At 41.7% G+C, this 27,464-nt stretch overlaps 2 protein-coding genes across 8 annotated transcripts in view; one reads left to right on the top strand and one right to left on the bottom strand.

Annotated features, from left to right (window-relative positions):
• The window catches only part of ABI1 (abl interactor 1), a 130,117-nt gene extending 127,316 nt beyond the window's left edge, over positions 1-2,801 (top strand). For 5 of the 6 annotated variants that reach the window (XM_047066711.1, XM_047066710.1, XM_047066712.1 and 2 more), the window contains one exon: positions 669-2,518. In XM_047066711.1, the coding sequence (XP_046922667.1) occupies positions 669-844 (176 nt within the window). In that variant the 3' untranslated portion in view covers positions 845-2,518. Of the gene's footprint in view, positions 1-668 lie in introns of all 6 variants that reach the window. The other variant, XM_047066713.1, reaches the window with a different exon arrangement.
• Positions 2,619-27,464, bottom strand: part of PDSS1 (decaprenyl diphosphate synthase subunit 1) — a 42,283-nt gene continuing 17,437 nt past the window's right edge. The window contains exons 5-11 of one of the 2 annotated variants that reach the window (XM_047066714.1): positions 26,767-26,908; positions 23,801-23,912; positions 23,592-23,701; positions 12,290-12,370; positions 12,073-12,186; positions 6,171-6,251; positions 2,619-3,064 (exon numbers count right to left, since the gene is read on the bottom strand). In XM_047066714.1, the coding sequence (XP_046922670.1) occupies positions 2,924-3,064; positions 6,171-6,251; positions 12,073-12,186; positions 12,290-12,370; positions 23,592-23,701; positions 23,801-23,912; positions 26,767-26,908 (781 nt within the window). In that variant the 3' untranslated portion in view covers positions 2,619-2,923. Of the gene's footprint in view, positions 3,065-6,170; positions 6,252-12,072; positions 12,187-12,289; positions 12,371-23,587; positions 23,702-23,800; positions 23,913-26,766; positions 26,909-27,464 lie in introns of those variants that run through there. The other variant, XR_006959868.1, reaches the window with a different exon arrangement.

Genomic DNA, 27,464 nt, shown 5'->3' with positions numbered 1-27,464 from the left:
CCCCACATTGGGCTCTGCTGACAGCTCAGAGCCTGGAGCCAGCTTCAGGTTCTGTCTCCCTCTCACTCTACCCCCGCTCATACTCAGTCTCTGAAAAATAAATAAACTTAAAAAAAAAAAAAGTTAAAAACCCTGTTGGCCTTTAAAATGTGTAAGTTGTTTTTTCTTTCTTTTTTTTAAATCTAGGGCTAGCCCCGTAAATTACATGTATATTTTCTGTGGATGAGTAGGATGAGATTTACCTCCCAGGAGATGTGTATTTTCAAATTAGATAGCTTGGGTTGTTACCTGATTTACTGATTGACTCTGTAGCTTTGCCCAGTACTTTGGGGAAATGTTGCTTTGCGGTGGCTGGCACTTAGTAGATATTTGTACAAATGAGACATCCAGTACTAAAATAGGAAGATCTTTCCTGGATGGATTGGTTGAAACTATTGATTTCTAGCTAGTCAAATTGTCAGTTTTATCCTAAGACCAAGCCAGTGATTTAGGCACATTGTTTGGCCACTGACTTACCTGTATTTATTAATGTAAGAATTCACAATTTTCATACAAATGGTTGGTTTTTGCTATACTATAGATTTAATTGGCATTACATTTTAAAATTCAGTTAATGCTGGAAATGGTGCACTTATACTTACATGGTATTTCAACTCTTTTTTCCATAGTTGTGGCAATATATGATTATACGAAAGACAAGGATGATGAGCTATCATTTATGGAGGGTGCAATCATTTATGTAATAAAGAAGAATGACGATGGCTGGTATGAAGGAGTCTGCAATCGAGTGACTGGTCTGTTCCCTGGGAACTATGTTGAATCAATCATGCACTATGCTGATTAAATTTTTTGCTTTTAAAGTAGGTTCTTATTATTCAGTCATACTGTGGGACTATTATGGTTAACAGAATTGTCTTAAAATGTTTTCAAACGTGCCCATATTTTCAGGACATGCTGTTTTATTGGTATAATTGAATGTCTACCTGTAAGCATAAGTCTTTGAGGCAGTTTGTGTATTGCTAAACAGCAATTAATACAGGAGGCTGTCCATACCTGATTATGCTTATGTACTTACTTACACAGTTAACTTTATGACCAGCCTAAGTATTCTGGGGGTGTGGGGTAGAATATTTAACAAATCATGATTCAGACTGTACCATTACATGTTTCCGTGCAGCATGGTTACTAACGCTATGTCAGACTAATATTAAAATCAGAAAACTTCAATCCTGGTGCTGGTCATACTTTTTGTTTAGACTTTCTCATTCTTGAAATATATTTGTTTAAAGCATGCATACAAATTTATGTATTGAAATATACTTAAAAAATCCAAGATGCTTCCAATTTGTGTAATATTTACTTGGAGTACTCGTACTTAGGTCTCTTGAAATGAATTGAGTCTCTAAGGTCTCCATGTGAAACAAAACAAAGGGTTATCTGTAATGTTGTAATTTGTACCTAAGTTTTTTAATGAGTGAATTTGCATTATAAATTTTTTCCATTCATAAATAAGTGAACCAAAGGTTTTTGTCCTTTCCTTCACTGGTTTGCTTTTAAAATGAATAAATAAATAAATAAAGTATACTGATTTATTGCAGAATTATGGTTCTATTTTCTCAATATAGTAACTGAAAAAAAAAAAAATACTAGCCTTATCTCAACCTGTCCCAACGGCAGTGATGGATTTTTGCAGATTTAAAATCTGAGATGGGTATTTACAAGTCAATCTACTGAATTCCTTTTCTAACGTAATTTTTTCAAAGCTAAGAAAATGTGTCAAAGTGTGCACATTCTGTTAAGTCAAATTCTTAGGGACTGCTCTTATGTCCTTGTTTTCCAGTGGGCTGTTGTATAGTGGTTCAATAAAAGGAAACTGTAAGTCTCTTTTACGTATTGTTTTTGTAGAAGTGGGTGCAATGGACTTTTCAATAGGCACTATTAATCCATTACCTGGCACTAGCAACATAAAACGGTTTTAAAAGGAAAATAATTCAAAAAATGGTGGATCATGTATTAATCAGTGAACAGGGATCTATACCTGACCAACAGATTTATATTGTCTTTTGAAATAACTGAAATGCAACACATGCACTTTGTGTGTCTCCTCTTAATTTAAGGGAAGGTTGGCGGGATGTTTTTTCTTATCTTGTGTGTAATTCTGTATTGCCTAGGATATTAAAGTAGAGCACTCAAGTGTGGGTTTCTGTGTATTGAGGCTTTGTTTGGATTTCAAATTGCAGTTATGTACTGGGCGTTACAGACTTGTAACAGCATAGTAAATGGTAAGACTAGTGCAAAACATTTATTTCTGAAAATTAAAGGCCATTATTGCTACCAAATCAATGTGACTGTTGTATATGCATTTGCCTTTGTTAATTTTAAACATGATTTCAGTATCACTAGTGATCAGCTAGCCACCTTTTTCATTTTTTCAAGTGGAATGTTCTCTTAATTTTGTATATAACCTGTTGTCTAAATTTTATGTACAGTCTTTTATAATAAACCATTCTCATATGAATTTTGGATACTGTTAAAATCTTAACTAATGTGGATTGAGATGTAGACTTCACAACTTTGTGACCTTGACTCCTATGGTGAAACAAGATAAACCATTTGAATTTTAACATTATTTATTTGTGTTATGGCTTTACATGTGGATCTTAACAGTGTAAACAATACCACATATAACCATCAAGATACCTCTATTAGGATTTACAGGACTAGAGTGACAGATTCGGATGGTTTAATTACATTTAAAAAGTTTTCTGAAAAACTTTGCCAATAAAAAAATTGCCCATCAATAAGGTTGAAATGATTTTCTTTAAATGATTTTTGGTTATCTGCACGTGAAGCAAAGTATATTTCACAAAATTCCTTAGGCACAGTCTGGTAAAATAGCTGCCAGAAATAACAGAAAGAGTTGTCATTTATCCCTCGTGAGGACAATTTCTGAAAGCTGTATGAGGGCGTCTCTTTCAGGGGACGGTCGAAGTTTACTGATCTCTCTCACTGCTTCGTGGCAGTACCGCTGGGCGAGGTAGGTTGTCTGTTGCACACCGTCACTCTGCGGGGGCGGGTACAGAACAAGAGAACAGATGCATCACTCACTGGATCAGCTCCGAATTCCCTGCTATAGTAGAGAATTAAGATGTACTTTTGAGATCAGGTTGATCAACAGCCAAACTATGTTTCAAGTGTCCTCCAACTCCTCGGTTCAGCTGCTTTAGGCACTTTTCTCAGAATGAGGCTAACAAAGCAGCGAACTCATCTCAAATAGCCATTGCCTTTCCCTAGTTTTTAAGTATTAGTTTTTAAAAAGTTCTACATGTATACAGTATCAATTTTTAAGTGAAAAGAATCTAAAGTTGAAACACAATATATAACAAAAGTACCGAGCCCTTATGATGAAAATCAATACTTTCCTCCCTCCAAAGGCACAGTCATCTGTTGGTTTTTGAGGTCTTAATTAGCAACTTTAGTTACTAGCTATTGCCTTCCTGCTGAGGAGGATTTAGCCCACCCACCCTAGGCCTCTTATTTTGATAATTCTATTGCCATCTTTTCTTAATTACTTTTGTCATCATGTAGCATCAACTTTTCACTTTATCTCCAGGATATCCTATCCTATCAAGTGCTCCTATTCTTTATACATTTACACTATAGAGATTTGCATTCTCCTCTCTAACCATGTTTTTATGTTGGTTCTAAAAGCTGGACACTAATAAAATACTATTTCCGTAATGTAAAAATACATTTACTGCAGAATCAAGTCATGTACTATAATTTCATCTCCCTCTCCATGGTTCCAAGCTCACAAGGCCCCTATTCAGAATAGAATATTAGTGACATTGGTCTGAAAGGTTCTGATTTTCTGTACTTTACCAACTGACACAAAACAGGACAAGTTTCAGTTTGCCCTGCCTTAGTGTACAGGAGCCCACTTATGAATGTAAATGCTTCCTTTTCTTCCTCTTTGGGGAAAAACTCCTGATCCCCAATCTTTCCACTGCCTTCATCATTCTGTTCATTGTTTAGACGGACTGCCTTAGCTCTAACAGACAGTTGTCTTCATCAAACTGTAGTTCATTCCACTGGTTTGAGTGCCTGCATCTTTCTCTTTCCTGATGTTTCCATGTTGTTCCTGAAATACATCCAGCGATAACTCAGAGGATGGGTACTGAAAGTCAACCTTATAGTTTTTTTAAGTTTATTTTGAAAAAGAAAGGAAATACACGAATGAGGGAGGGTAAGAGAGAGAGAGAGAGAGAGAGAGAATCCCAAGCAGGCTCTGCGCGGACGTCATGGAGCTGGATGCAGGGCTCAAACCCATGAACTGTGATTATGACCTGAGCCAAAGTCGGACGCTTACCCGAATGAGCTACCCAGGCGCCTCAACTTTATAGTTTTTGAGTGATGACTTCCACCTTCACATTTAATGGATGGTTTGGATATAAAACTCTTGTTTGGAAATGTTTCCTCATTAGGGTGCCTGAGTGGCTCAGTTGGTCAAGTGTCTGACTCAGTCTAGGTTCAGGTCATGATCTTGTGGTTTGAGTTTGAGCCCTGCGTTGGGCTTTGTGCTGCCAGTGCAGAGCCTGTTTGGGATCCCCTCTCTCCCTCTCCTGCTCATGCTTGCTCTCGCTCAAAAATAAAAATAACCTTAAAAAAAAAAAGTTTCTTTGTCATTTGGAAGGCCTTGCTTTCTGCCTTCTATCATCTAGTGGTTTTGCAATACACTTGAGCCAGTTTTGGTCTCTTCTCCTTTTGTAGGGGCCACTCTTTTCTTTGATTTTGTTTTTTTTCCTCTTCCTGAAATATGTTACCTCATTGATCCTCTAAAAGCTCATTTTCTTCCCTTGCTGTTTACGTTTTTGAAGATCTGCTCAGTTTAACGTTCTAACCCTTCTTTGGAGTTTTTCACAATCAAACTTTCTTAGAGCTTGTTCTTTTTTTTTTTAATATCCTGTTCTTGTTTTATGGATACAGTATTTTTCAACCCCCCCCTACTGATATTTTTCTCTGTTTCTGTCCATCTTGGTCTCAGCAAGCATTACTCAACTATTTAGTAATCCTACCAAGTAAGTCCTACTTGTCCATCTTTCATGAAGAAATAGGGACTAGGAGCTCGGGGTGAAAGGAGTTAGAATTCAGAGGTCTTTGGAGAATTTGTTAAGTGAACATTCTTGTACTTTTCTAAATGCATTTCTGCCTGGGCTCGTTGGAACTTCATGGTTTTGCTAAGAGCAACAATTCATTTTCCCTCTTCAGTCCCACTTTTCACTTCAGTGGTTGGTGGTACTATTCTGACACCAGAACCTCTCCCAGGCACATCGACTTCTTTATTAGCTAAAGCCCCTTCTCACACTAAGTTTTTTAGCAGTACTGCCAAACTACCCTCCACAAAGGTGGTAGCAAATTATGATGCTTAACAGTTTAGAGAGTTAAGAGAAATCTATCCTTGAGAGGGGCCTTGCTTTTTGGAAATCTTAAAAGTTATTATTTGGAAGTCTTTCAAGTACTGCACTAATCGCAGATCTCAGACCACACACTGGCTCACTAAAAATTGCTTGCTCCGTCTCATTCATTGATCTGTTGGCCCCAAATGACTCTGGATTTGGAATTTGGAAATAGGTCATTCTCAAAATACAGTTATCGAAACTAAGTATGTAAAAAGATCTGGCTTCTACAGAAAAGTTGAGGATATGCGGCACTAGATGTGAAATAAGCTCACAGACCCTGAAGGTTAAACAGTCTGCCTGTGTAGGTTTTTTGTTTTTTTTTTTTAAGTTACCATTGATCACAGTTGTAAGAGGGATGAGGAGAGACCATGCCGGGTAGGCAACTGCAAGAGCCCGACAACCTGGCTGTGGCCGAGACAAGAGCTTACACCAGGAGGCAGAGCTGGGCGACAGGGAAAACAGCAGTGCTACCAGTGGATTTGGGGAAGGCTGGTTTCCAACTAGTGAAATCCTAATATCCAAGCCTTACCCAACGCCAATTAAATTAGTCTTCAGAAAGACTTCTAGAAGGAAAAAGAATTATACAAGTTTCTCCCTCTGTTTTTGCCAAATCAACAACTGAACACACTTGGTTTTGCATCTAAAATTTGTTACATTATTTGGCTAAAGAACTTGCCATGTTGTAAAATAATCTTTGTAAGATAATCTTACCTGTAATACGTATTGTTGAGCTCTGTCCACATCTCCTGGTAAACTGAACCGTCTCATTATCATAGCATTCATTTCTGGGAACTAATCATAAAGAAAGAAGATCTATTTACTGCTCTTGTGAGAATCAAATGTTCTACCACTTAAGTTTGTAACAACAGGAAAAAACAAAAAGGTGGTTACATGTTTAGATGATGTTGGATGGGGGGGGCAGTAAATTGTAGCAATTAAAGCAGCAGAGCTAAGAGAGACACCCATTTCCAAGCCCAGGGACTGGCTGATGCTCAGGAGAGGCAGCTGTTGATGTTTGTTCATTCTGGGGTTCTTTCTATTCTATCCTTGGGCCCAACACTGAGTAAAAGAGAGTGAGGGAACAAAGTACATCCCTAACATCTCCTTATTGGCTGCTCTTCTGGTCCTCAAACTTTAGATTGAACCATAATCATCAGAGGCCTGTTGGACCACTCCCTCAAAGTTTGCCACTCAATAGGGTTGGGACCCAGGCACGCATTTCTAACAGGTTCCAGATGATGTGGGTTTTGCTGGTCTCTGCTAACATTTTGAAAAACACTCGCTTAGGATGAGGCTGGGAATTAGGTATTCTACTTTTAGTGCTAAACTGAGTGACACTGAAAGCTACTGAAGGATCTGAGCAGAGCCCTGCCTTAGCAGCTCGAGTGGAACAGAGCAACGGATGCTCAACGTTGACTGCGCCCTGGAGTCACGTGGGAAGTTTATGGCTGCTCGGATCTGCTCCCAAAGACTGTGATTGTATTGGGTGGGGGTCTGTCCTGGGCATCAGGATTTGAAAAGTTCGCCAGGTGTTTTTAATGTGCAGCCAAGGTTGAGAACCACTGAGTTACAGGAGACAGGTAGAGACAGGTTGCTGTAGTTGATTATAAAGAAGACCAAAGTTAAACTGTGGCACTAAGAGAAAAAAAGAAAATGCATACATTGAAGATAAAAATCTATATTCTGTGTTACTTAGCAATAATTCAGGAGAATTACCACCATTAACAAAATCAGGAAGTTAGGGCTCTGAGTCACTGCATTTTCTAGATGGGAAGCTCTAGTTGTGGTGCCGACATAGCTGAGTGGGCTTCAACCTGTGTGTCCTGGCCTCCTCCTCAGTGTCCCGAGGGAGTTCAACTATGGGAGCTAAAATCCATTAGCTCTAACAGCTTCTGGTTCCATGAAATAAGAGGGAAGATATATTTAGTTTTGGACACATCAGTGCTTACAGCAGTTGCCAGTTTTTCCCTGGCAGTGAGCCTGAAGTTGTTGTCCTGTAACCACCACCACGGTATTAGTAATCCTAGAAGAAAAAATAGGGCACACATAGAAAAACCTCAACCGGATGATGACAGAGGAAGAATTAAGAATGTTCCTTTCAGAGTCAAGTATGTGTCAGAACAAAGTTCTAAACACGTAGAGGTTGCTCACATGCTTAGAAAATGTAAAGGCCAGCAACTAGTTAACACTTAAATGAAAACCAGTAATTTGTTTTAGTTAGTGACCTTTTAAAAGAATAAATTTTACACGAAACAAAATCAGGAAAGCTCAAATCAGTCAATTTTAGTGGTAAAAAGCAAAATTAAATAGGCATTTGTCTTAATACCACACTCTAAAACTGATTTCTGGAAGGCTATGCCCCCAAAACTGATAATGATATTGTCCTGGGCATCTGGTAAATTACCTTGTTTATGGTATATGAGCTTTTCCTGTAACACCAACAAATATGGTAAAATGTGCTGCTTGGGTGGCTTCTCTGATTCCTTTTACTATAAAAAACATCGAGAAAGCAAAGTTTGAAGAAAATATTTGCATGGAGTGTGACTACATCCTTCCTTTAAACAAGTAGTGTGTACAATTTTAATATGCAAATACCAAACTCTTCCTTAGGCACTGCCCTGTCCCCTTACCGTGTAGGTGGAGAAATGAGAAACCTAACAGGAACCACAGTTGCCTGCTTGCAGATTTAGTGAGCAATAAGAAAATTTTTGTTTGTCCAGGCTGTTTTAAGGGGAAAACCTTTTAAGAGTATGACAACTCCTATTCCGTGAAATATGTCCATAAACCAAACTACGAAGGTGATCGATAAATGTAGTGAGCTTGCTCAGACGAAACCTGTCTAACTCTTAAGGGACCAGCTAGTCACAACACCAACAGAAGCCTGTGCAGCTGGTGCAGGGGCTGGGGATGGTGACAGCAGTTGGAAGTACAGCTACAGGCTGACATTTAGGTCTGGTGACTTATCAAATAAGGGAAACAGAAGAAAGGAAAAGAGCTTTATTTGAGAACTAATGTAATCTCTCTCTCTCTCTCTCTCTCTCTCTCTCTCTCTCACACACACACACACACACACACACCACCAAAAACCACTTCCATTTTGTTTCTGAAGATCTCAAAATCCAACTTCTATACTTTTTAAAGATTCAACATGATGTTTTTGTTCTTACAGAAAATACGTATACAGGTATACATGGAAGGACACGGTCATCATGGGGACCTCTCAGAAATGCCGAAACTTTCCTTAAATCCCCTGTACCAAGGTTATCAAGAAACCTTCAGGAGATGTCAAAAATAGTGAATTCCAGAGAGAGGGAGTTTCTACTAAATTGCTGGGTCCAACAAATTCCAATTACAAGACAACCCGCTGTGTGAAGTTAAAAAGGAAAAATGGCTTCCCAAGCTTGTTTGTCTTGGTGGAGACTCAGTGTTCGCAAATGGAAAAATGCAAGGGCTAATTAATTGGCAAACAAAATTCCCCTACCTGTGGAAAAGATTACAAACATCTCACAACGAGTCCACTAAATGGGTTAGGTTAACGACAAATCATGGAAGCCAACACAGAAGCTCTTCGTTGAGCATCGCCAGTGCAGAGAACGCCAGTTACCTGCTCTGCGGGAAGCCCCACTGGGGATCGGACAAGCTCCGCAGGCGCCAGCTTGCATCAGCATCAGCACTGGCACTGGTAATACATTGGGTAGTGATAGGAACACTGGTCTGAGAGGAGTTGGCGTCTAATTGTCTGCTGTGCCATTTACCAGATGTTTAATTTTGGCCAAGTTTGCACATCACTTTCTTATTTGTAGAATGGGCATAATACCTACCACAAAGAGGAGTTGTGAGATTAGAGGTAACGTATGAAAGAATCCTTTGCAGACCACAAAAACAATGCATTTTCATTAAATGAAGATACTGCACAGTCTTCTGTTATTTTGGAACTTGTTTTACCCTAAATCACTTTGAGCCCCATAAATATCTGACACATTTCTGGCCAAGAACCCCTTTTTTTTTTTTTTTTTTCCCAACATTTATTTATTTTTGGGACAGAGAGAGACAGAGCATGAACGGGGGAGGGGCAGAGAGAGAGGGAGACACAGAATCGGAAACAGGCTCCAGGCTCTGAGCCATCTGCCCAGAGCCCGACGCGGGGCTCGAACTCACGGACCGCGAGATCGTGACCTGGCTGAAGTCGGACGCTTAACCGACTGCGCCACCCAGGCGCCCCAAGAACCCCTTTTTTGCTGATATAATCTGTAGTGGAGACTAAACCTGATATTTTCTTTTAAAACGACAATGCTTTTTTGTACTAACTTTTGCCGATAAGCCACAGGACAGAAACAGCTGATCTACTTAGGAAGCAGGTTCTTTCCAGAGTCACTTCCCTCTTGGCCTCACTCTGTGTTCCCCTTTCTAGGCGGCCATGTGCCTTTTAACTCCCTTTTCCTACTGCCTTGTGGGCAGATGGGAACAGCACTGTCTGGTGAGGGTGAATGGGTACCTCGTGACGCTGCATTTCCCAGTGAGACACCCGTAGCACTGTGGTTAAGGACGCGGTAAGCTTCTGTGTATTCCTTTTCCTTGCCCCCACCCCCCTTTTTTAAACCAGTATTTTTAAATCTCTTATGTATTACTGACCACATATAGGTTGGGGTGATACAGGAATGATCCATTTTTCCCCAACTTTGTCCCAGTGTATCTGAAAGGAGAACAATTCACAACTCCTTTGTGTAGAAGAAAGTTAATTAGTGTCTGTTGAAATAGGTTCATAGTGAAACAATCAGAAGAGGCATCCATTCTCCATCCATCATCTTAAAAGGTTCAGTGGAGTCAGCTGTTAGTGTCCTGGGGCTCATGACAATTATTTGTTATTGTTAAGATTTCTAAAAGTACGGCACACCAAGCTTTTTAGTAGACTACAAGCTTCTTTAGGAAAAGGCTTGTTCCTTAGTCATCTTGATAACCTCAGGGCCTCACTGAAAGAATCCTCACTGAGCTGGCAGTCTCCATTCCCTCCATTCCTCCTGTTCCTGACTCAACATTTACTAACCAGCGTCTGAATAGACTAACGTTTGGAGTCTGTACAGACAGCAGCCAGTGACTGATCTTTCTGGCCTCAGGCATGCCTTTACGTTTACATGGTTTATGAATCCTCCGTTTTGCGGGTTAATAGTAAAAAAGAAAATGTTCCTTGCTCATGCGTTAATGTATACAAGAGGATTTTATAAATTTTGTCGGAACTTAACACATGTATTAATATTATTGAGTTTTGGGCTGGCAAGTTAGTCTCATGAGGAGAAAGAACCCATCTATAACACGTCGTTCTCTTCTCACCTCTGCCTCAAAATTCTGAGAGGACAGAGCCTGGTAGTGAGGACTGCTATTTCCACAAAGGGCTTCAACATCTCCTTTTGGGTGGGTGAGTGGGTACTTCATTCCTCAGTTGACTGATGTCCACTAGCGTTGGCCAAGATCACCTGGTCCACCCCGCCCCTTCACCCCCGCCAGCTGCTGGATTCCCCTAAAGGAGAATTACCCTGGTCATGGCTCTGCTAGACAGTGGACAAAAGATGATCTCTCCTTCCCTGGGTGGGAAATTGATTAAAAGCAAGGTCACTGGTTTCAATAATGTCAAAACAGAATCCCTGAGTTCTACGGAAGACATAGTTTATCTCTGTAAATTGTGAGAAAGAATACAGGCAAATCTCTCAAAAACTAAAAGTTACTAAAATTTTAGACCAAAGAGCTAATAATTCTTCGTTTCATGGATTGGTGATGAACATCTTCTTGCTTTGCTAAATACCGGATTAAATATGCTGCAAAGTTACAATCTATTAAAAAGATGTCCAAATGCCAGCCAATGTCCCACTCACTTCAAACCACACTTGGCCCAGCCACAGCCATGTGGCCGGCCTCCAGAGCAGGCTCTGGAAATAAATGTCTGCCTCGCCAGTCCCTGCAGCATCTCTGAAGCTTCCTAAGCTTTTTCATCCACGTGAAGGAGAATTTGAAGGCAGCTTTTACTTCCTTAATTGACAGTCCCTCAATCTGGAGAAAGAAAGAACTATGTGGTTCTAGTTGTCCTTGTAAATGTTCTTGACATTTTGAGGCAATGGCCAAGGCCCTCTGAGAGCAGCAAACGTTCCCATTAAACTTCGAGAACTGCAGAATTTCTTACGCTGGGAGGCCCTTTCAGTGCCTTTTTAAGGGGCTCTGAGGCACATCCCAAATCCAGTCCTATAATCAAGATGCAGAAACCATTCACCTTGTCAGTGCCTAAAATATATGGAAATAATTGTAATGCTACCTTAAATACATACAGCATTTAATTTACGAGGTACTTCCGAGCATTTTCTCAGTTAATCCTCAGTACGACCCTGAGGGGAACGTTGTAATCTCTTCCGTTTCAAGTTTTATTCACAGATAAAGCTTAGAAGTAAAATGGCTGGTCCCAACATCTCAGCCCCAGGGCCAGGATCAAATCTAGGTCCAGGTCTCTTACCTGAATGCTTTCCCGTATCTCCCCTATCAGCTTACCTAAATGCTTACCCCATACCTTCCCATCAGCTGTGCCTGGAGCAGACAAAGCAGTGTGTCCAAGGGAGTTTGGAAAACCTACCTGTTGGCAAGCGAACAGGACAGGGCCGGTGGCTAACCCAAGCTTCAGATCTGCCGACGTTGGTTTCCCCATCCGGTCAGAACACGAGGTGAAGTCCAACACGTCGTCTATTAGCTGGTGGAAGGGAAAGAAGGGCATCTAGAGCACCACATCCCGCATCGCGGCTGCCCCTCCCGCTGTGCCAACAGGCCACGTTCTTAAAAAGCAGCAGACCAACCTGAAAGGCTATTCCCACGTTTTTCCCGTATTGATAGGCAATCTCATGCACCGCTGGATCAGGGCATCCGAGGACAGAGACCTGAAGCAGAGAGAGAATTCTGAAATAAGCTGCTGGCAGGCCCGAGCCGGGCAGCCCCAGTCTGTGTGCACAGATGCATCCATCCGGTCCCTCAAATGAGAGGCAGTGAGGCTGGTCAGGAGATACTGCAGCAGAGGGAGGTCAAACATGCATACGATACTGGTGCTTTTAATAAAAGGATGTCAGCTTCAGACGGTTTTTTCAGATTTTAAGGAAACCACCTTCCACCCCTTTCCCAGGATAAGTCATCTTTCCCACTGCTTCCGGCACTCGGTGCTAAACCTGGCCTAAATGTTGGCTTTATTTTTATTTTTCTATTGATGTAGACCTTATTTTAGGGCTAGCTAGTCTGATCTAATCACACATGATGTTGCTATATATGTATTTCCTCATTTGTAGTTTCTTTTAATACTAAATTTTTGGTGATTTCACTTATTTCTCAAATGCAGCTATTTCCTCACATGTGTGAAACAGCCTCAGACCTCGCGCTTCTGACATCCTGTTTTCTCATTCTCAAGGGTCTTCATGGTCCTACTGCTCCTGTATTTCTCTTGCAAGAAGTAATTAACTACATGGAAACTTTTTTTTTCCTTTCTTTTTCAGTGGAGGAGAAGTAAGACTTCTAAGCACTTTTTAAAACTCAAAAAAAAACTAGCTGGCTCCGGCACTTGAGTGCCTTTCCCACTGCTCTGCTAAGCAGACCCTGCCACATTTCCAGAAAACAAAGACTGGGTAAAAACCGAAAGGAGGGAACAGGAATGAGGTCTACTCCACCGGAGAGAAAATGTCTACGCTGACTCCATGAGAAAGGCAGACGAGGTGCGGTCTCCTTCCCGAGGTGGGTCACTGATGATGAAGGATCCTGTCCCTCGTGACCCTCTGGTCGGCACCCTCTTTGCTCAGGCATCTGTGTAGCCCAGTGGTGCAGACTCTGCGGTTAGCCTGCCAGGGGCGTGTAAATACGCCACGTATTACCACGTGAGCTTAGCGTATTACTTGGTATTTCTGGGCTTCAGTTTCCTCATCTGTAAAACGCAGGATCAAAAGCACTTAGCTCACAGGGCTGCTGTGAGGAATACACGCGATGCTGCTTTTAAACCTCAGCAGAGTGCTGGGCATCTGGCCATAACACTAGATGTTTGCTGTTGTTGTTAATTATCCTCCTCCTCCCCTTCTCCTAGGTGCAGGAACAGGAGCTGGGTACTGTCCATGCTCCGAGGCTAATTAAAGCCAGATCATACAATCTGGGCAACATTCTCTTAGCCCTGAGAATGTTTTTGATGACTTAATGAAGTCTGTGACCGCGTTAATGTTTGGCTGCAGGTCCTTGATACAAATCTGCCTGTCATGAAAGGTCAGGTGGCCACTTGAATGAATAACAAACTCACAACCGCTTTCAACGGCACAGACCTGACCACTGACAGGCACGGATCCACGTACAGGAAGAGATTCCTCTTTTCAACCAAACTAAAGAATCTATGACACCAGCTGGGAGACGATTTAGAAATTTTGACAAGAGTCAAGATAGCCATCAACTTGGCCGAAAGAAAAAGTGTGGTAAGATCTGGGCAGCCGAGGATGTGCTGAGCTCAGAACACAATGACACCCCCCTTTCCAGGCAGAAATAACTCAGAGAGCGAGCCTGTTCATGCTGTTACTTCAACACAAAACAGCACAGAAATGCCAGCTTTCTTCCTGAAAAGTAAGAGATATTTAAAAACTCTCTTCTATTTCTAAACTCACTGGATTAAAATTTATGGTGTACATATGATGAGCACTTTACATTATCTTAGTTAAGCTGCACAGTGTCCCAGAAGCATTTCTTTTGTGGTTGATGATGATAAGAGCGAACAATTACCAAGCCCTCATCATATGCCAGGAGCTATTCTGAGATTTCTCGTGTATTAACTCACTTACGGGCCAGGCCTGGAGGCACAGAGAGCACCAGATGTTACAGGGCTGGGAAACGGTGGAATGAGAATTTGAACCCAAGAGTCGGACTCCAGAGACCATTCTCTTAATCACTTTATTACACTGCTTCCAAGGGGCGCAAAACAGAAGCCCAAAGAAGTCAAATCACGTGCCCGAGGAAGCAGAAAGCTGTGTGGTCTGGGAGCACCGCCTGCAGCTCACATGCTACCACAGAAACGAGTGATACTTAGTGGGCAGCTTCCGCTTCATAGGCGGGGAAGGGACATTTCTGCCCAGATTTCCACGCTTGGGGTGCAAAGACCGTTCCTCAGTGCCCAGAGAATCCCGCTCCCCCACGCTGGGTAAGGATCGCCTGGATCCGCCCCGTGCAGGTGGAGGAGTCACAAGCCGTGCAACACAAAAAGCACAGAGGAGGTGTGCGGACAGGACACAAGCGCTTCTTGTGCTCAGCGTCAGGGGAGAGGTGCCTCTTATCTTTCCAGATGTGGGTGGAGGATGAGGAATGACAGGGGAAAAGAAAGTGGAGCCTGGCTAACCTTTCTGTTGGAAGCAGGCCCACAGCAGGTCCTGCTGTACGCGTGTGGCTCTTCTGGGGGAAGAGGAGGAAGGTCTCAGAACATTCTCATGAGCCTGGTCTCAGAGACGCTGGGGAGCACAGGCTGCATTGCAGGGACCAGCACTTGGTGTTCATCAAGCATCTCTGTGTCACCAAGGAAGTTAAGACATCTATCCTGAAGACACACAGATGCCTCGTGTCTTCTTTATTAAAAAAATGGTGGAGATTATTGGAGCTCCATTCTTACATACAAAATATCGAAATGGGTGTTGTCATGTCAAAAACCAACTAAAAATACTGGGGGAGAATATATGCAACATAATATCATAGATAAAGTGCTCTTACTATATACAGAGCTCTTTTTTGTTTTGTTTTAAAGTATATTTATTTTGAGAGAGAGAGACAGCGAGGGAGGGGCAGAGAGGGAGGAAGAGAGAGAGAATCCCAAGCAGGCTCCAGGCTGCTAGCGCAGAGATCATGACCTGAACGGAAATCAAGAGGTGGATGCTCAACACACTGGGCTGCCCAGACGCCCCTGTAAAGAGCTCTTTAAAACTAGGGGCGTGGGGGGACCAAACACGTTAGAAGATGGGCAAAAGACACTGGCAAATAACAAAAACTGAAGATATAAAAATGGCCCTTAAGCACCTGAAATGTTCAAGTTCACTTAGAAGGGAGAAATGCAAATTAAAACCCCACTGCAATAACATTTTCTCATCTATCAAACTGGCAAAAACTGAAAAGCCTTACAACACATTCAGTGAGCGAGGCTGTGGGCAAACAGGCAGGAAGCTCACATACCCTGGTGGTGAGAACACCTGAGAGTACAGTCCTTATGGAGGGAAACATGGTGGGGCAAGAACCACACACACGACTACCTTCAAATACACCCAGAAGGTACACTGCTAACAATTCAAAAACACACTGGAGCGCCTGAGTGGCTCAGTTGGTTAAGCGTCCAAATTCAGCTCAGGTCATGATCTCGCAGTTCACGAGTTGGAGCCCCGCACTGGGCTCTGTGCTGACAGCTTGGAGCCTGGAGCTTGCTTCAGATTCTGTGTCTCCCCCCACCTCTGCACCTCCCCCACTCATGCCCTTGGGCTTGCGCGTGCTCTCGTCTCTCTCTCAAGAATAAAGAAACGTTAAAAAATAAAAATAAAAAACATACTTGCATAAGGTTAGGCACTATAGTATCATTTGTAACTGTAAACTACTAGAAGCCTAAACACCCACATATAGGAGTGGCTGAGAAAACCACGGTATATCCACTCAATAGGATACGAAGCAGCTGTTTAAAAAATGAGGAAGAGGGGCTCCTGGGTGGCTCAGCTGGTTGAGAGTCTAACTCTTGATTTTGGCTCAGGCCATGATCTTATGGTCATGAGATGGAGCCCGCCTCAGGCTCTGTGCCGCGTGTGGAGCCTGCTTAAAATTCTCTCTCCCTCTCTCTCTCTCAATACAATACAATACAATACAATACAATACAATACAATACAATGAGAGGAAGATTCTACAGAGCAGCATGGGATGATATCCCTGATACACTGTTAATTGAAGAAAGCAAGGTGCAAAGGTCAGACAGACACAGAAAAGGTAGCACAGCATCCTACTTTTCCTTGCAAGAAAGAAGGGGAAACAACATGCATGTGGGGCTGTTCATCTGTGTAAAAAGAAACACAGGAAGGAGGAAGCAGAAGCAAAGAGACTGGTCACTCACAGGGTGGGTGGAAAGGATGAGGAGGGGGACGGGACACATGGGAATGGTGGGCAAGTACCAGTCTGTATACACTTCTGACTTAAGGAGCTAGGTTAACATTTCATACACTCAAAACCACACCAACAGCCTCCAACCCCCACAAAAACAAAATCGCTTAAGAATGGGAGGGGACCTCTAAAATGGAGTAAAAAATAATCTAGCTTATGTTTCAAATAATAATATAACCACACTGAAAAGAGGTAACTTCGAACACAGATTTTTGATTATATTATCCTCAGGCTAAAGACAAAAAGGAACTATAAACAAATACTGAACTACTAGGTTTTTATTTTTTACAGAGATAGGAGTTACCAATTTTTAAACCCCTTTGGTATATTCTAGGGGACTAAGCAAATAAATATATTGTGGAGAATGGGAGTCAAGCTTCTCATTCTTGGGGAAAGGAGCTACAAATACAGTTGACCTCTGAGCAACATGGGGGTCAGGGGTGCTGACACCCCTCCACGTCCTGTGCAGGTGACAATCTGCATATAATTTTTGACTCCCCCGAAACTTCTAACTATTAATAGCCCACTGTTGACCAGAAACCTCACTGATGACACATTCGATTAACACATACTCTGTATACGTATTATATACTACATCCTTACAATAAAGCTATAGAAAATGTTCTTTAAAAAATCATAAGGAGAAACTACTTTCATAGTACTATACTGTATTTATTAAAAAGAAAAAAGATAACCCACATATAAGGATCTGTGCTGTTCTAACCTATGTTGTTCAAAGGTCAACTGTATGGAAGGACAGAATGCTAGATAAATCATGAATTCTGTGGAATGAGCCAACAATATGATACATCACTGTTTGGATACACATAGATGGGAAATAAAAAGATCAAGACATAAACATACCCATATATATATATATATATATAAATTTACTATTTCTGTCTACTATCATTGGAGGGCCCAATGATACCTAGTGGAGAGATCTTGGTTTCTAAATACCATTCTCCAACAAAAGAACAGGGCTCTTTGGAGAAATTATGAATCCTAGTGTTGGGAAGGAGAAGATGAACCTGGAACGTCTTCTGCCAGAAATTAATGAAGTGTTGGGGCACCTGGGTAACTCAGTCAGTTGAGCGTCTGACTCGTGATTTTAGCTCAGGTCGCGATTGCAAGTTGTGGGCTCGAGCCCCGTGTCTGGCTCCACACTGAGAATGGAGCCTGCTTGGGATTCTCATTCATTTTCTCCCCCCCGCCCCCCCGCCACTTGCAATCTCTCTAAAAAATAAAGAAATTAAGTAAATGCTAAAAGAATGATGGGGTTAGATTAAAAGGACACAGAAGCCAAGTTAAAAGGCCTTCCCCACTGGCCAAATATGGGAGAATTCAGCATTCAGATAAATAACAGTAAAGGGTTATAATCCACAGAATAAGAATCCAAGAGTTCACAGAGATAAGATAGTCCTTAAATCAAATACCCTTCTATGGTAGAAGCAAGATGTTGAAGGAATGACAGAATTCACAAAACAGTGACTTGGCAGCCATTGTGGTAATAAGTGTCTGAGGAAAGAATCACAAATAGATGCGAAAACCAGAGAGAGTTTGATAAGCAGATTTACATAATCTCATAATCCCTCCCCAGATAGGGAAAAATAGTAACCTGAAAATGAAGTAACCTGGCAGTTACTACTGCAATCAAGTGATCAAAGTGAACATCACCAGTAACAGCACAAAAGGGCGTCACGTGGCCCCTGACGTGACGAACTGAGCAGGTGGCATCCTTTTTGTTGTTTTCCTGTGCAAAATCCATAACCGGTATCTAAGTTTGCAAAGCAGCAGACAGATCCAACTTGAAAGGCTCAATGACACATTAAAAAATCAAGGTAATGGGGGTGTCTCGGTGGCTCAGTTAAGTGTCCAACTCTTGGTCTCAGCTTAGGTCATGATCTTGTGGTTTATGAGACTGAGCACTGTGTCGGCCTCTAGGCTGACACAGTGCAGCCTGCTTGAGATTCTCTCCCCCTCTCTCTGCCCCTCCCCTGCGTATGCTCACTTGATCTATCTCTTTCTCTCTCTCCCTCTCAAAATAAATAAATAAACTTAAAAAAAAAATCAAGGTAATATAAGAGCAAAGATGGACTGAGGAACTTGTTGCACACTGAGACATCAAAGACTTATGACAGTTAAATGCAACAAGAGATTCTGGACTGGATCCTGGACCAGAAAAAGTTTTCCCCTTTTTTTTAATAATTTTTTTTTTTTTTACATTTATTCATTTTTGAGAGACACAGACAGAGCACACATGGGGGAGGGGCAGAGAGAGGGAGACACAGAATCTGAAGCAGGCTCCACTCTCAGCTGTCAGCACAGAGCCCGACGCGGGGCTCAAACTCACGAACTGTGAGATCATGACCTGAGCCGAAGTCGGAGGCTTAACCGACTGAGCCACCCAGGCGCCCCTCCCCTTTCCTTATTACAATATTATGACAGCTGGCAAAATAGGAATAAGGTCTATGTGTAGATTAGACAAGAATTTTGTACCAAAAGACACTGTTCTGCAAATACAACCCACAAAACAGAATCCTGTGGTAGCATATTGTGGCTTTGGAAATAAAGTAACAGGAAGGCAGCCCATTGATTCCAGGCCTCATGCAGCACTGGAGAGTATACAAATTTGGAAAAAAAGAAAAGAAAAGAAAAACAAACGAATGCAGGATTATCATACCCAGTTCTGGGTTCCAATCCCAGCTCAGCCATGTCTGACTGAATAACACTGGATGGGCCACTGGACCTCTCAGATCTCATTCCCGTGAGATTTTTCTGGGGAACAAATCATGGCCTCCACTGGTAAGCTCGAGTGTATTCTATAGGACTAGGACACAAATAAGTAACCTTTCATTTAAAAATATTACTTCCATTTTCCTATCAATCAGTGTCATAAAATAATCCTAGAGGGGGTCCTGGCTGGTTCAGTCAATGGAGCATGGGACTCTTGATCTAGGGGTCAAAGCCTAGATCATGGCCCTTGATCATGAGTTCAAGCCCCACATTAAGCGTGGAGTCTACAAGAAAGACAGACATAGAAAGACAGGACAAGAGAGGAAAGGAAGAAAGGAAAATACAATCCTTATTTAAAACAAAACAAAACAAAACAAAACAAAACAAAACACACCAATCTTAGACAACCCTCTCTTAGTTTTTATACTATTTCTACTAAAAAATAACAATGAGTGATTAAAGTTAACGGGATAAATTATAAGCTGCTAAATTTCCTTCAAATTCCCATAACATCTCAGAATTCTATTAATTATTCCACAATAATTCTGATGTTTAAATTCTCTGTATTTCCTCTTTTTGGCACTTCTGGTTTGCTTTGCATGAACTTTTGGAGCCCAAATGTCTTTGCATTTTAAATACCAGGAGTACATAAAAATAGCCATTTTGAATATGCAACACCCCTGGAATATTTCTACCCATAGGCACTTAAATATAGAACCTTTTATTTAGAGCGCTCACACTATGATTTTGCCTTATTATTCTAACAGCTCTGGAGTATAGGAATAAATCATATAAAAAGTGAGTAGTTGTGGGATGATGCCGGAATGCCTCCTAGTGGACAGCACGAGGCGTTTCATTTTAAAAAAGGGTCGAGCCATGTGAATACACATGTCCACTGTTTACTTGCTAATCTGTGAAGAACGAAGTGCAATTTATAGTGAATATGTGTGCTATAACGTCTCTGGCTTCCTAAGCAGAGCATTATGACCACACCACGATCAAGGCTTTCCTTGGTGCCTTGGGTCCATGTCCTTGGCCCTTCGTAGGGTTTGATCATCTGCAAGCTTCACTTAACGCCCTAGTGTAACTTATGAAGTTGGCTCTCCATCTTCATGGAGATTTTGACCATCAAAGGTATGATGATCAATGAAGGGTTTATGTAGCAACTTTATGGCACCCTTTTAAAATGAGTGATTCTTTTATTTGGCATTCTAATGTCTACCATATTTGCAGCCAACTCTCTTTTTATTTAAAAAAAAATGTTATTTATTCATTTGAGAAAGTGAGAGAGTGCATGAGCTGGGGAGGGTCAGAGAGAGAGAATCCTAAGCAGGCTCCATGCTGCCAGCGCAGAGCCTGATGCAGGGCTCAAACTCACGAACTGTGAGATCATGACCTGAGCTGAAATCAAGAGCCAGATGCTCAACCAACTGAGCCACCCAGATGCCCCAGCCATCTCTCTTTTTAAAAAACCACACAGGCAATTCTTTGCAAAAAATATTGGCCCTTTCACTAAAGACAAAAATGGCTGAAGTCATGGCCAGCATGTTCTACATAATTCACATTTCTTAGTGTTTCAATTTTGTGTTTTTAGGAAGAAAATGTCTGCATTCTTTTAGGATTCACAATTATCCATTTCTTGACGCTTTTCAGAATGGAGACACTATTGGAAAGGGGCCTTTTTCACTGAAGAGACCTGAGGAAAAGTGCTCTTTAACTGCAAGAATGTTGAGAGAGCATCATGGCAGCAATGTCCATCTGTGCCCTGAAGGTCTCCCTCTGTTGCTGCTTTGATCGCAACCTACTTGCCAGGTTTCATCTCTGCCACATTGGTTACGCGGAGGTATGGCTAGATGAGTAATCCTATGAAGAGAACTGGCTCTCATTTAGGGGCTAGAACCAAATACCACATGTTGTGTAAGGACAATACTGACTTTTTTTTTGAGAGAGTGTGAGCAGGGGAGGGACAGAGAGGGGGAGGACAGAGGATCTGAAGTGGGTTCTGCGCTGACAGCAGCAAGGCCCAATGCAGGGCTTGAACTCATGAACTGTGAGACCATGCCCTGAGTCGCACTTGGATGCTCAATCGCCTGAGCCACCCAGGTGCCCCAAGAATACTGGCTTTAAAAAAAAGAAGAGTGCTCTTCAGCAAATGGTGCTGGGAAAACTGGACAGCGACATGCAGAAGAATGAACCTGGACCACTTTCTTACACCATACACAAAAATAAACTCTAAATGGGTGAAAGACCTAAACGTAAGACAGGAAGCCATCAAAATCCTCGAGGAGAAAGCAGGCAAAAACCTCTTTGACCTTACCCGCAGCAACTTCTTACTCAACATGGTCTCTGGAAGCAAGGGAAACAAAAGCAAAAACTAACTACTGAGACCTCATCAAAATAAAAAGCTTCTGCACAGAGAAGGAAACAATCAGCAAAACCAAAAGGCAATCAATGGAATAGGAGAAGATATTTGCAAATGACATATCAGATAAAGGGTTAGTATCCAAAATCTATAAAGAACTTGTCAAACTCAACGCCCAAAAAACAAATAATCCAGTGAAGAAAAGGGCGAAAGATATGGATAGCTACTTTTCCAAAGAAGACATCCTGATGGAAAACAGACACATGAAAAAATGCCCAACATAACTCATCATCAGGGAAATGCAAATTAAAACCACAATGAGATACCACCTCACACCTGTCAGAATGGCTAAAAATAAATAACTCAGGCAACAAAAGATGTTGGCAAGGATGCAGAGAGGAGGAACCCTTTTGCACTGCTGGTAGGAAGGCAAACTGGTGTAGCCACTCTGGAAAACAGTATGGAGGTTCCTCAAAAAATTAAAAATAGAACTACCCTACGACGTAGCAATTGCACTACTAGGCATTTACCCAAGGGATACAGGTGTGCTGATTCAAAGGGGCACATGCACCCTGATGTTTATAGCAGTGGTATCGATAATAGCCAAAGTATGGAAAGAGCCCAAATGTCCACTGATGGATGAATGGATAAAGAAGATGTGACTGACATACATACACACATACATACAGTGGAATACTACTCAGCGATGAAAAAGAAATGAAATCTTGCCATTTGCAACTACGTGGATAGAACTGGAGGTATTATGCTAAGCGAAATTAGTCAGAGAAAGACAAATATATGACTTTACTCACATGAGGAATTTAAGATGCAAAACAGATCAACATAAGGGAAGGGAAGCAAAACTAAAATAAAAACTGGGAGGGGGAAAAACATAAGAAACTTTTAAATACAGAGAACAAACTCAGGGTTGCTGGAGGGATTGTGGGTGGGGGGGGATGGGTTAAATGGGTAAGGTATTAAGGAAGACACTTGTTGGGGATGAATCACTGGAATCTACTCCTGAAATCATTATTGTTGGTACATATGCTAACTTGGATGTAAATTAAAAAATAAAAATAAATAAAAATAAAAGTGGCAGTAAATCCAGGCCAATGAAAAGTTGGACCCATGCCTCTCAGAATGGGAAAAATAAAACATAAAAACAAGAAGACCAGAGGGAAGGCCAGGGAGGGAAATCAAGGGAGAGAAAAGTTATGGTGCACACTCGATTTACAGCCCAAAGAAAAATGGCTTGTTTATAGTTCTTTCCCCAAAGATTGGAGGATCTACTACTCCTAATAAAGAACAAAGAAAACTAGGACAACCTAACAGGTATTTTTTCTTGGGCAGAAGTGCCCAATTCTTGATTTTGGCTCAGGTCACGATTCCAGGGTCGTGAGACCGAACCCTGCGTCAGGCTTCGAGCTAGGAGCCTGCTTAAGATTCTCTCTCTCTTCCTCTGCACACCACCCTCCCCACCAAACATAGCACTTGGTAACTTTTTAAGGCTAATATGTCAGAAATGGTATATGGGACAACAACCATGAAAGACATTATTCCACTAATCACGACAAGTTTTTCAACATGTTAAACAGTCTGGAGAGTAAACTGGGTGAAGATAGCTTATTCTGATTCTGTTCTTGGCGGGGAAGGATGAAGAGTCAATGCATGCACAGCAAAAGAAGACAGTGAACATGAAACCCACAGCAGAAGATCCCACTGTTTGGGGATGTAATTCTCTCAATGACCTCTTGGGATTCCGGTTACTATTTTAAGGTTCTCCAGTGAAATGTTTCCTAGGGAAATTAACTCTCAAGAAAGAGCTATGAGGCATTTTTCTTTTAACGTGAACAAAGACAGAACGTACATACTGCTTTACAACTGTTGGCTATCAGACTGGCAGTCTTCTTGAAGGTCTTTTCAAGGTAGTGTGCGAATCTCTCGTTCTCATTTTCTTTTGACCCTAGCTGAAGAAACTCGCCTATAAAGAAAGAAAGGGGTAATTTGCGATACGGTTTGATTGCCTGGATAACTCTACTGAGACTGAATTAAAAAAGCAGCAGCGTCAGAATTAACCTACCACGCACCAAATCTTCAATAACTTGGGTTAAAATAGATATGACAGTTGTATTTCCGATCCGTGCCAGAGCTATAGATGCTGCAGAAAGAATTAGATCACCAGCGAGAACAGCCTAGAAAAGAAAAAAGAAAACAACTCAGAGAAAAGGATCGGAGCAGTGGAGCCAACAATGAAGCTGGCTCCTCAGAAGATAAATACAGAAAGGGAGGGAGGGTTCATCTTGGCCGTGAGTCTTCCCCTACCTCTTCCTCAGTAGGACTCTGCAATCGTCAGTTACAGATTTGGCACATAGTGGGAATGGGATCAGTTCCCAGAGGTTACCCAGTCTCTCCAATCAGAGCTGAGGAAGTGGATGCGTGGAGATGGACAGGGTCAAACTCTCTCGCTTCATCCCTGGGCCCCACCAGGGTGCAGTTGCCCTCAGACTGGCCGTGCTCGACACTTGCTCTTCGCTCACACCGTGCTGTTGTGTCTGTGCACCTATCATTTCTTCTACTCAGAAAGTCCTTCCCCTTCTTCACTGAGCTGACTCCTCTGCACAATTAGCACAGAGGACACTTCTAGGAAGTCCACTTGGATCTGCATGAGAACAGCACCCCGTGCATACTGCAGTCTTCTCATTTTTCTTCAACTACTGATTCCCTATCTACCAACTCCTTGAGGGCACGCGCTGGGAATGATCTCAGCCAGCACTTGGCACACCCCAGCGCCTGGCATTTTTCTCAATGAAAACCAAACCAGGGAATCCTGGCTCCAAGTTCAATGCTCTTTGCACTGTATTACACTGCTCCTCATTATTAGATAAAATTTTTTGTAGTGAACACTAGATAATCAATATTTTTTCCAATCTTTAGAGTGGGAGTAGATGCCCATACTGTATTTGTAGCTTATTAAAAATTATATATAAAACTGAATTACAGGCTGTAATTAAACATACTCATTTTCATATTTAAAAATATGCCTACATTTTATGTTATAGTTATAAATGGTTGATCTCATAGACATTTTAATTCATAGAATTTTCAACATAACCACATTTTAAGTTTTTATTGTCTTTTCTCTGGTACCTAAAATCATGTTCAGTATGTTTACCTATTTATCATTTTATAGAACATACTGTACAAGGGATCTCAACATACACATATACATTAACAAAGTCATCATATACATTATGACATATATGTGCACATATATGTCTATCCTTCGGCCACCCGTACATCATTTGCAGCTGGAGGGCTCAGGATCTCTAGGCTTTTACGTCTTTCCTCTCCTGGCCCTGGGGATCCCAGAGGCCAGAAGGTTCCAGCCTGTGAAAGTAAAGTCTCCAGACTGGGCACTGGGGAATGCTGGCTGAGGGGTTAAAGGAAAGAAGAGCTGGAACCCAGGTAGGGTACTGTGGGCTCCTGGAGCAGGTGCTGTGTGAATGGACTTTCAATGGACACACAGTACTTTTGGCTAAGAGGCGGTAAAGGGGAGGAGGCTTGCAGGCAGGCCTGTGTAAGGCAGACCAGTCACAGGCTGAAAGAGGCCCCCAACAGCAGAGATGATCACAGCGGGGACTAACTAGGCAGGGAGAAGGCCCGAATTTGTTGTTGGTGGTGGTGTTTTTTTTTTTATTTTTATGTTTATTTTTGAGAGAGAGAGACACTGAGTGCGAATGGGAGAAGGGGAGAGGGAGAGGGAGACACAGAATCTGAAGCAGGCTCCAGGCTCTGAGCTGTCAGCACAGAGCCTGACGTGGGGCTCGAACTCACAAGCCGTGAGATCATGACGTGAGCCAAAGTCAGATGTGTAACCTACTGAACCACCCAGGTGCCCCCAGGATTTGTTCTCTTAACTAAGGCTTTAGGGACAGGCCCTGAGAACAGTTGACTCAGGGACATGTCATAAATGTACCCATGATCTCTCCAAAATGAAACTGTACTCCCCCCCATCCCCCCCCTTTTTTTTAAAAAACAACATTGTGATGTATGGAATTCTGCCCATAGGACACAAGACCTTTCAATTTAAAATTTGAAATAAGATTTATAAATGAGATCTCAGGACTCGATTACACAGCAAAGTCATGTACAAGAAAGCAAAACCAGCACGTGAAGATAACAATTAATATATATTTCTTCTTTTTCATAGGGCAATTAGAAAATAGGAGGTAACCAGGTACTACAAATATGTGAGGGGAAGAAAAATAACTGTGTGAGGGAAGGGAAGGCGAGCCAAGGGAAACCTCGTTCACACTAATGTTTTATGTGTGCTTCAAACAGGCAGGGCGGCCACGGGAGGTGCGTGTGGAGGGGGCTGCCCGCATCACATGAAAGGCCTATACGTCTTCATGTTCATTTGTGCAGCTTCATTCCCGTTCTTCAAACATGATTTAAACACCTTTAAGCAGAAGTCCCCATCTTATATACCCCTTCAAGAGATGCTGATAAAATACTATGGAAATATGCTTTAAAATATACATGTATGAACCAAACTCAATTATACAGCCCCTACAAAAGGTAGAATTTTCACAGTGTGTGTATATATCTTTATACGTACCTATATTTAAAACAATATAATATTCACACACATATATTTTAGCTTTACTTAGTCACTTGTCATGACACTCTTGTACATGGCAGTCAATAGATAAAGAATCAAACTGAATCTGGGTACTCTGAGCCCAGAAGTAAAATGTATGAGTTCTCATGAAACATGCTTTTTGGATAAAAACAAAAATCTCTTTGTCAATAACCAAAAGGAATTCTATGTAAAACTATGAATAACCAGAAATATTAAGTTCAGCTTTCTATGGTTTTCTCTATTAGCAAGTGTCCGTACACAGACATGAATTCTATTTTGAAATTTGGAAGGCCGCATGTGAGGAAGCATACTTTACTTTTTAATGAGACAAATCTAAAAAATAAATGCAACCCAAAGAGTGTGTGGTTGGGTAAGAAGATTGAAAGGAAACTAAAACACCGTACCTTCTTTTCACCCCAGATCTTATTTACCGTGTGTTTTCCTCTCCGAGAACTTGCATCGTCGATGACATCATCGTGTACCAGACTAGCAGTGTGGATCATTTCTGCAATTAAGGCTATGGAGCGCTGGTCTGCTTGCACGTCTCTAATTAACAGAAAGCAATGCTTTTTAACAGAGCCGCTGCCTATAACCTTCTCAGCAATCATCTTGTGAAAACTGGACATCCTATCTAGGATAAAGAACTTTATTTCTCTAAGAGAAACTGTATAAACACTTTGGCTTCCCTACAAAGCCATTTCTACCATTTGGAGAACATTTTAAAAATGTGTGAGCTACCCTGCCGAGGCTATATTTTATAGACAGCACATTCAGAAGTAGAATTTGTATGATTAACAACAAAAAAAGTTTAAGCATCTCAGAAGTCTGGCCATGAGGCTGAAGAATCAGCTGTAGGCCCTAGAATCGTGGTCTTGGGCATCTGGGGAAGCTCGTCAATTGTGATTAGGTTATAAGGAGATTTTGGGGCTTGGGGGGGAGAGGAGACAGGTTAAGAAGCACTCTGAAAAAGTATTCTAAAGAACCAACGATCAGTATGTTTAAAGCTTTTAATATTGTCTTAAATGAAATGTTTAGGAAGAGGACCTCAAGCACCCAGATAGAATTTTTGTCGAAACGGTCTTCCAATTCATACTTCACCCTG

The sequence above is a fragment of the Lynx rufus genome, unplaced genomic scaffold (genome assembly GCF_022079265.1).
Source record: "Lynx rufus isolate CCGP_SWC_20201006 ecotype Redwood Valley unplaced genomic scaffold, mLynRuf1.p SCAF_7, whole genome shotgun sequence".
NCBI lineage: Eukaryota > Metazoa > Chordata > Mammalia > Carnivora > Felidae > Lynx > Lynx rufus.
This window is presented reverse-complemented; position numbering and strand designations above follow the sequence as displayed.